Below are 10491 nucleotides of genomic sequence, written 5' to 3' on the forward strand. Positions count from 1 at the left end.
GGTTGAGTTACTCAACCACACTACCTCACTTTAAAATTTAAAGGTGCCAATATCACATGGATCACCATCTAATAAAATAGAAAGTAGGTTCATAAAGATAAATTCGCACAACCCACATGATATATATTTTACATTTGATAAAAGCAATTGCACAAACACTAAATTGTCAACGCATTGCACATGTATTTATAATTTTATATATATACAAACTATTGAGCACACGCTCACTCGCGTGCTAAGAGATTTTTCTATTTTTTCAAGTAAATGTTAATAATTTACATCTATTATAAGTTATAACTTAGAAATATATATTTTTTATTTTTCAAACAAATAAAAATGATAAACTTTAGGAATAAACAATAATTGTAATTTCTTTTTTGAATGTGAAGGAAAAAAAAAATCCTAAATTTTAGGAATTCTCTTTATGAATTTAAAATGAAATTTGTTGTTTGACATTTATGACCATATTTCTAAATCATTAATGAAGGTATTTTTGAACCCATAAAAGTCCAGTTGAAAGAGGGAATCCTCTTTATATATATATATATATATATATATATCTATATTATTATTTAAGAGGCTTCTCCTATTTAGATTCCTCATTTTTTTAGTTAAAAAATACTCCTACATATTTTTGTCGTAAACCTAAGACCTTTATTTCAAATCAGTCATTATGCTTTGAAATGTTTTGGAAAAAAAAAAAAGTCCTTATCATTATCAAATGAATAAAAACGTTAATCTACCAAATGAAATTCATAGAACTGATGTCACTTAAATAACATGTTGCTTATGATGTGGTATGAATTTCATTTACAAAGTTAGTATTTTCTATCAATCAAATCACATTAAGAACATTTTAAAGTATAATGATAATTTTAAAACAAAAACTAAGCCTTAATGTGGCGTTTGGTATGAGGTAATGTTTTAGGATTCCCAAGAATGTTTAAAGATTCTCATGTTTGGTTGTAAATCACATTAGGGAATCAGATACTAAGGGAATTTTGTTTCCCCTTTTAAGTCTCTCTTACTAGGATTGTGGATTCCCTTTAAAACAGGTGGGTATCTAGATTCCCAAACTTAAAGGAAATTATATTTTTTATAAATTGACAATTTTAACTATTTTTCCTTATCATTTAAGCAATTAAAATAAAATATAAAACAAATTATCAATATCTTTTCCATTGTCTTTATCTTTTCCCGTCAGAATAACATAAACAGGATAGACAACTTTGTTGATATATTCTTTAACAAAGTTCTATTTAGGTTTCATGTGTAGAAAAAAAAAGGTTTAAAAGGGACCCTCCATTATTGCTAGTATGGATTAAGCTCTTTTAAAAATTATTATTAAGAATAAAGCATTTGAGAATTTAAAAAGTTATTTTTGTATTGTACTTGTCATCTTGAAATGTTAGACTACAATTTTAATGGATTTGTCATAATTAATAGTTTATATTTTGTTTTTCATTATTTATTTAGAGGAAGATTTGTTTTTTTTTTTTTTTTTAAGGACTTGTAGTTCACATTCAAATCTAAGGATAGAATGAGAAAAGTAAATAATTTATTTAAGATTTCTGGGAATAAATCAAACATTATCATCTTACATTCTTAGGAATCTTAAGAGATTCCCAATGAAACCAAACATAAGAATAACTACATTCTAGGTATTTAGATTGCAAGGAATCACATTTCTAGGAATCTAGATGTTAGGAGTAATGTGGATTCCTCTGTATCAAACGTCATATAAAAGTTTGAAGCCTAAATATGCTAAGTTAAACTTTTTTGAAAAAATTACATTTTAAATATTATATAATATAGGAAGGTAACAATACTTATCTTCTTCTTAAAAAATTTAAGAAGGTAACAATACTTATCTTCTTTCTTTAAAAAAAAATTAAGAGCCTAGCTATAACTATTTAAAAACATTATAATTTCAAAGTAACAATTTAAATCACAGTTTGAGAAAGTTGCAAATTGACCCTCAATCCTCTTCTTTCTTTTTATTTTATTTTATTTTTTCTAACTTGATTAGAAATATTACCACATAAACACTCCACCCCTCTCCTTTGAGGCTTAAATTGAGACCCAACATTCCCCTTCTCCCTGGCTCGAACCCTCAACCAATATTAAATTATAAAAATAGCATCATTCTATTAAATGAAATAAAATTTAATTGGTTACTTTTAGAATGTAAGTTTAATTTATTATCCTCCTAAATTTAAAGAGAAATGTTATATCCATAATAAATTCTAAGTAACATATTGTTACATATTGTTATTAGTAGGGCAAAAAAAAAAAAAAAAAATAATGTTAAGTTCAAATTAGAACCAATAATAACTAACCACCTATGATTTGTTGTGAAAATATAGTGAGTGTAACAGTTCTCAAGATTTATAAATTAAAATTTTATTCTCTATTTCTTAATCTTTTTACTCCCAATTATTTTTAAAGAAAACGAAAACGTTTAGTTTACCCGCCAGTTTACTTTACACGCTAACCAGTCTTTTAATTTGTTTGGTTGTTTTGCATGAAACCGGAAAAGATAACAACAGAAAAAAGAAGAAGAACCATTCATAAAAATTTCCAAACCATCCCACGTGGCAGAGCAATCCATTACCCCCAAGAAAACCAAATTCCCAGTTGTCCTTCAACGTTTTCCCGCTGAGAGAACAATTTTCTTTTAATTAATTAAAAAAAAGAAAAGAAAACCCCAAGCCCGGAAAACGAATCGCATATTCCCACACTCGTACTGGAATTTGATTCCCCTTCCGTCAAAATGGATTTTCCAATTCCAGAGTCTGGACACGAATCCTAAATCCCCCAAGAATTCCTCTTTCCCATTTTTCCCACCAAATGTTCGACTTTCCAACTCCTTGTAATTATTATTATTATTCTTCTTCATGTAATTATTGTTGTAGTAATAGAAATAGTATCTCATTCTTATTCTCAATCCCAATCCCAATCCCAATCGAATCTTTTCCATCAGTATCATATTCCTCTCTTCTTTTATTCCTAGTCTTTCCCCCTCCCTCCTCGACATTCCCAACAACACAATGCCTATATAAATTCCCACCATGCGAATTCCCAGGAACCCCGTTTCCGTTTCCGTTTCCGTTTCATTTTGTCTTTCTTTCCTATCTCCCTTCCTCTCTTCCTCTCCGTCTCCCTCCCTCACTTTCTCCTCTCAATTCCTCTCCAAATCCGCTCTCTCCCCTGGAAAAAGAAAACGTTTTCACACCTCAGGTTCGTAATACGTACTTGTATTTTTTGTACTATTCGTATTCGTATGTTTTGCTGCGTGTTTGGCTGTTTATGCACAATTAATGCGTTAATTTTTGTTTGGTGAGTTAGTTATTAGTTAGTAGTAGATAGACAGATAGCCAGCTAGGGTTTAAGCTTTTTTATTTATTGAGGTTTTTGATGATCAATGTTTTCAAAGTCTTGTGGAATTGGATTCTTAATTCCTGGGATTCTTTTTTCATAATATGGGTGAAAAATAAAATTATTGGAGTTATGTTGGTGGGATTGGTTTAGAATATTAGGTTTATAGGATTGATTTAGATTGTTTAATTGAGAAAAAAAAATGATTTTTTGGTGTTTCTTGGAGCCTAGCTTGGAGGATTATTCCTAGAGTTGGAACTTAGCTTGGTGCACTTTGTGCTTTTTTGATTGGACAACACAGGTAAGATCAGTCAAGTTTGTTTGTTTGTTTTTTTTTTTTTTCTTGGTTTTTGCTTTGTGGGAAAAAAGAATTTCAAGAATTTTGGTTTCTTGTGTTTTCTTTTTATTATCATCTTTGTATAAGAAAAGAATGTGTCGGACGAGGAGGAGGAAGGAGTGAGTGACTGGGAAATGAGGATGTAGATAGATTAAATTATTTTAAAAAGAGAGTGAGAATTAAATTAATATGGTAGGTTCTATTATGGAACATGTATTCAAAGAATGTGATTGGTTTTCTTTGTATGTGGCGGTTGGTATTTATATGAACATGCCTATGCATTATGTGGACATTTTGATTTAGATGAGATTCACCTAATTTTGTTATTTTTTAATAGCCCTTGGAGTGAGAAAATTGTCAAGGTTTTTGTTTTTTGCAAAAATAATTTTTTATTTTTTTATGTTCTAATCATCTTTGTATAAGAAAAGAATGTGTTCAGATGAGAAGTGAGTTACACGAAATGAGGATATAGAACTGTTCATTTCCACCTTTAGATTGAAGTAGGCAGACGTACCCAGCTGCTTAAAGAGAGTGTGGATTAAATTAATTAGTTCTGTTGTATGACTCTGTATCATGTATTCACACAATGTGATTGGTTTTCTTCGTATGAGGTGGTTGGTATCCATATGAACATGCCAATACAGAATTAATCAGAAGGAATTTTTTTAAATTTCTTGGCCTTTGCAAGTGTGGGAAATTTGATTTAGATGAGATTAACCTAATTTTGTCTTTATAGCTCTCGAAGTGAGAAATTGTCATGTAGAATGGATTTAATAACTAAAATGGATCTATTTTGATACAGTAAACTAGATGTGTACAAACGTTATTTGTTAATATGGCTTTAGTTAGAAGCCTATTTTTGGAATTTTGGTGCACAGCATCTTTAAATATATGGACATAATGTCATAAGCAATGTAAATATGAAAGACATATGTATTATGCAGTCTTGATTTACGTCGATCAATCTATCACAAGCAACTTGGTCATTCTGTTTTTTAGTTGTCTGATCACACTCAAAATTATGTATCTACTAACCCTATTCTCATCCATGATGTTTGAATATTTGATCCTTACTTGGCCTAGGAGCTGTTCCAACTTTCATACTAATATTATTTTCAATCACCATCAGAAGCTAATTTTTTTTTTATTCTCCCTCCCCTTCCCCTGCTAAAAACTGTCAGGATCAAGCCAATTGCATGCCAGTTATCCAATGAACGAGAGTCGTGGGACTGTTGTTGGTGATCAATCATCAAATTTTCTTCATTTGGGAAACATTGATCAAGGTCAGAAACCATGTGTATGGTCATCTCCTGAAGGTGGACGTAAGATTGAAATAGGAAAGCGTATCTTTTGCAACAGATCATTAAACATGAAGAGCATCGTTGCTGTTGGGTTTGATATGGATTACACTTTGGCACAATACAAGCCTGAGACTTTTGAATCCCTTGCTTATGAAGGCACGATAAAAAAATTGGTGAATGATTTGGGATACCCTCGTGAGGTTCGTCTATTTTCTCATCTATGCTTACAGTTCTATGACAAAATTTGATAGTGTTTTGCATAATAAATAGTTTAAATGATGCCTAGTTAATATGTGTTTCAATTGATGTAGCAAATCTTTCTTATGTTGATATGTTATGTGTCCATTACTTCTTTACTTTCGTACCTTTTACTACATTAAATTTACTTATTTACTCTTACAATTGCACTATGTGGTTGGCTTATTAAGAACAATGATCCTCTGCAGTTGCTGGATTGGTCATTTGATTGGAAATACATGGTCAGAGGCTTGGTACTTGATAAAAAGAGAGGCAACATCTTGAAGGTCAATCCTGTTTTGTTGCCTAATTTAGCTTAGGTATCATTTGTAATTTTTTTGTTTGATTTCATGGATATAGTACTTGAATTAATTGGTGTGTGCCTTATGCAGATGGATCGGCATAAGTACGTGAAAGTAGCCTACCATGGATTCAAGGAGCTGTCAAAGGAAGAAAAAGTTGGGACTTATGGAAATACTTTGATACGGGATTCATTTGACGAGCCTGACTATGCTCTTATTGATACCCTTTTTTCACTAGCTGAAGCCTACTTGTTTGCTCAACTGGTTGACTACCGGGACAATAATCCTGGAAAAGTTCCAGCGGGTGCTGAGTAAGAGCATTGCTTCTTCTTCTTATTCATTTTGGTTTGTTTTGGCTTCCTTAATGCCTTTTGTCATAACTAACTATATGGTGGCAAATATCTTCATATACTTACATATTCACAGTCATTATAAGATTTGAATTAAAGTGCAATTGAAAATATTTTGAACTTCATCCAACTAGGATTACATGTGAAAATTTTAAAATGTAATGTTGCCAGGTGGTGTTCACTGATATGAGCTGGCATAGACCACTACTTTTATTATTTAGTTATATTCATTATTATGTACTTATTTACTTTTTTTGCTATACCAATGTTCTATTAATTGTTTTTCCAGTTATTCTTGGATGTACAAAGATGTGCGAGCTGCAGTTGATTTGTGCCATCGTGATGGAACTTTAAAGCAAATGGTTGCAAAAGATCCTAAAAGGTGAGGATGGAACTATACTAATCTGTAGTGAAGGTTGTTCATGAGTTTTCAGTCTGATGTCAATTGTTTAGTCAAATTATTAGATGCTTATGTCTATTTTTAATTAAATATATTCTCACTAATTTTTTGGTAAATTCCCAACTAGATATATCAATGAAGATACCGCAATAGTGCCAATGCTGAAAATGCTCAGAGATTCTGGTCGTGCTACATTCTTGGTGACAAATAGGTATTTTGTTTCTCTTAACCCTTTTCAAATATTATAGTTATATCTAGAGCACACATCGATCAAGAATTAGTTTACTTTTCAGATGTCTTTTAATGGAATTATGCTTGAGGTTAAAGAAGTTTAGTAAAGAAGACAAAATTAAAATACTTGTATAAGTATGAGAATTTTCATTTATTGTTTGAAGTGACATGATGAGGAACCTTGATTATCTCTTGCAGTTTGTGGGACTATACGAACATTGTGATGAATTTTCTATGTGAATCCCGTACTATCAATGGTAGTAACCCGATCAATTTCGACTGGCTTCAGTACTTTGATGTTGTAATCACTGGCAGGTATATTATAAACTGTAACTACTACACACTTTTCTAGTTTGTTTTAATCTCAGTTATTTTTTTCTTAATTGTTCTTTAAGCATTTCTTTAGCAATCAATTTTTACTTTTCTTTGTTAAATTTTTTGATAGCCCACAAGATCTCTTCCTTGAAATGTACATCTTTGCATCCCTTAAACATGTCACTGAGTTTGGAGTCAAGTTTAGGGTTTAAGTAACAATTTTGAATTAGTCCGGTAATGGCTTGAATGAATATTAAGTTTTTATTATTATAAGAGAATGAATATTAAGTTTTTACAACCGTATAACTAGCATGCAACAGTCATCAATACCTGGATAAATATTGTTTGTCAAGCCACTATTTAGTAATGAAGTTACAACATGTTTTTAAGTTGCATCAAAAGCAAGCAACTACAACTAAAACAAGAAGTCTGTGTATCCTGTAATATTCAACTGGATCTAAACAAATTCCTCATTATCGAAATTGGTCATATGAAGCAAGTCAATGGACTTTGGTTTTGATTTATTAAAATATTATTTTACATGTACAGCTTTTTGTTTATTTGCTTAGTATTTCCGCTTCTAACCTTATAGAGGCAATTATCCTTACAGTGCAAAGCCAGGATTTTTCCATGAGGACAATCGCGCGAATTTATTTGAAGTTGAACCTGAGTCTGGGATGCTGGTTAATACTGATAATGGCTCTCCTATGGCTCAGGTCAGTATAACAGTGTTGTCAGTTCTTGTCTAGCATTTGATTTTTTGATTTTGGTCTTTTTGTTAATTCATTTTATATTTTTATTAATAAGATGGGAAGTTCTTCACCAACATTATCATTGAAGGGGCCAAATAAGATGTGCAGAGTTTTCCAGGTTCTCTTGTGCATTGCTATCTACTTTGGCTACTGTTTTGATATAATAATGTGACTTCACTGCCAGATTTTTTATTTATTTTTAATAAATTGTTGGTATACTTTTATGATTTGAATGAAGATTGAATCATAGCTTATAATTTTCAGGGAGGCAGTGTTGGTCATCTGCACAAACTACTCTCAATTGGGTCAAGTTCACAGGTGAACTGTAGTTTTGTAGAACGTAGATGGCAAGAAGGAATAATGTTAAACTTACCTATTAAACTGGTTCCTGTTTTGATATTTTAAAATTTGATCATTGCAATCCTTAGCTTTGGACATCTGATAGATTTCATTCCAAGTAGTTATTGATCCTTAAGGACAGTTATTAAGCTGTTGTTTGCTAACTCTTGATTCTTGTACATCTAGGTACTTAGTTCAAATGTGTTTTACTTTTTTTGCAGGTTCTCTATGTTGGGGATCATATCTATGGAGATATTTTACGCAGCAAAAAGGTTCTTGGTATAATATGTTCTTATTTTCCCTTTCAAATCTCTCTCTCTCACTCTTTCTCTCTCTCTCTCAATAATTGAAAAAAGAAGAAGCTAGGATCGTGGATTTTTTTTTCTACACGGCAAGAGAAACCTTACATGGCATGGATATTATTTTTATTAAATCTCATTTGCTTATTATTTGTACCATTACTTTTATTAACTTTGTACAAAGTTCTTGAATATCTTATATTAAATGATGCTTCAAACATACTATATCAAGGTCCTTTTAGGCTATTTGTAAAATGATTAGTATGATATTGATTATATCTTGTACATTGGTTTGGTTGTTGATTTGTGTTCTTGTGAACAGGGTGGAGAACAATGCTTGTTGTACCAGAGCTAGAGAGGGAGGTTGAACTTCTTTGGGAATTAAGGGATACCCGCAAGGTTTTTGTTGCAAATTTTATCTTTTGCTTACTTTTAACAGAAGTTCAGTTCATTATAATTGTCAAGTGAATTGGTTTATTAAGTATGCTTATGAAATGATTGGTAAGCAGGTGGAGACAAAAAGGTTCTGTCACATAAACTACTTAGCGTGCTATTATTTATCGGAATCATATTGTAATTTACATTGGTTTTGTGCAGCAACTACGATTGTTAAGGAACCAGCGCGACCATATTGAAGACAAAATACATCGTTTGAAGTGGTCTCTCAAGTAATTATCTATGTGGACAGTCATATCTCATGCTTACTAGCTTTGTAGCTATTTTACATAGTATTGGCATTCCTTTTTCAGGTTTGAAGATGTCAATGTTGATGAGAAAAAGATTTCTTCAGAGCTAGATGAATTGGAGGTTAGGCCATTTAAGTGCTGAGTGTAGCCATGGTGATTATCACTGTGTAATGATTATTAATAGATTTTTTTTATTACTAATATATATATATATATTTTTAATTTGATAGTCTCAAAGGGAGCAAGTCCGACTAACTCATCAACAGAGCCAACGGGAATGTCACCAAAAGGTAGAAAACTTTTCTCAGGAGATTATTTTCGCTCACTTTATGTTTTATTATTCTGGTACAGAGTATATTAATTAGACTTTGCATCAGTTCTGGTGACATCTTTTGTTTGTGAATAATTACAGTTTCATAAAGTCTGGGGACAACTCATGAAGACCGGTTATCAAAACTCACGCTTCGCGCATCAGGTAAAATTGTACCATTTTCTGGCAGTTGTCTAGACCATTGTTTTGTAAAACCTTTTTCATAATTGCTGGGCGGTAACATAAGGCTTGTGGGATATAATCGAAGTTTTATTTTTCTTTCTTGTGTTTTGCATGATTCAGGTTGAGAGATTTGCATGCCTTTACAGTAGCCAAGTATCCAACTTAGGCCTGTGTTCCCCAGATAAATACTACAGACCAAGTGAAGATTTCATGCCCCATGAATTTGATATAATTCCCTGGTGAATGCATGTTCGCACCCTGAAAATTCATTGTGTAGCTTTTGTTACAAAGCATGATGAATCATTTGGCCTTGGTAAGCCTAAAAATGTGCTTTACCGAAGACCGTTTTAATGTCCTCCCTCCCCCCTCTTTTTCTCACCTGTATAGATGTATTGGTTGCTAAACTACATATGATGTGAAGCATCATCTTCCAATTACAAATTACTGTAGTAAGATCTTTTGTGCATATTTTAGAGGAGGAGAAAAGAAAAGAAAAAGAAAACACTCTTGCACTAATTGAAGTTGATAAAAGAAGATTTGTCAGTTGTTTCATTTGGTTCCACGCATAGTAAGTGTGGGAGGGACGAATCTCTGACTCCAAGAAGGAATTGTCCTATTTGGGAATGACGTTGAGAGTTAATCCTCAAGGTTTTGCTTAATCTCACATTGGGGAGAGACGCCTCCCACTCATGCCTTAAAAGCCTTTGGCCTAAAGATGAGTGCACCACTACTACACATGTAAAACCTTGAGGATTAAGGCTCAACGCCATTTCCAAAGAGGAAAATTCCTTCTTCGGATAAGAGATTCATCCCTTCCACAGTAAGTATGAGCTTTTAGCTCAGTAGCTATCTTTTTCCATGCACATTAGTCTCGACAAAGAGTCAAACCCATAAACAATTAAGAGCATTACCATTAGCTGTTCCATAAAAAATGCCATTTTGACATACCAAAAGCCTACCTTTTCATTTTACAATATTACATTTCTCAGATGTTTTATTTTTCAATTCTATACATTATAATAATATTTACAACATATTAAAATAATATTAACAACTCATCAAAGACAATCA

At 32.0% G+C, this 10491-nt stretch overlaps 1 protein-coding gene across 2 annotated transcripts; it reads left to right on the plus strand.

Annotated features, from left to right (window-relative positions):
* The first annotated feature begins 2609 nt into the window (after positions 1–2609).
* LOC115974341 (5'-nucleotidase domain-containing protein 4) lies at positions 2610–9970 on the plus strand. Of its 2 annotated transcripts, none has more exons than XM_031094655.1 (17): positions 2610–3240; positions 4897–5216; positions 5463–5540; positions 5646–5866; positions 6195–6287; positions 6433–6516; positions 6735–6851; positions 7462–7567; positions 7659–7721; positions 7868–7921; positions 8164–8221; positions 8564–8640; positions 8839–8909; positions 8991–9048; positions 9158–9217; positions 9340–9402; positions 9541–9970. In XM_031094655.1, the coding sequence occupies exons 1-17, from the start codon at positions 3072–3074 to the stop codon at positions 9661–9663; spliced, it is 1815 nt and encodes a 604-aa protein (XP_030950515.1). In that variant the 5' UTR covers positions 2610–3071; the 3' UTR covers positions 9664–9970. The 2 variants fall into 2 exon arrangements, with proteins under 2 accessions (XP_030950515.1, XP_030950516.1); XM_031094656.1 differs by lacking the exon at positions 2610–3240 and adding an exon at positions 3534–3679 and having other exon boundaries at positions 9541–9917.
* Positions 9971–10491: the final 521 nt, after the last annotated feature.

Source organism: Quercus lobata, chromosome 2 (assembly GCF_001633185.2).
Source record: "Quercus lobata isolate SW786 chromosome 2, ValleyOak3.0 Primary Assembly, whole genome shotgun sequence".
In the NCBI taxonomy this organism is placed as follows: Eukaryota; Viridiplantae; Streptophyta; class Magnoliopsida; order Fagales; family Fagaceae; genus Quercus; species Quercus lobata.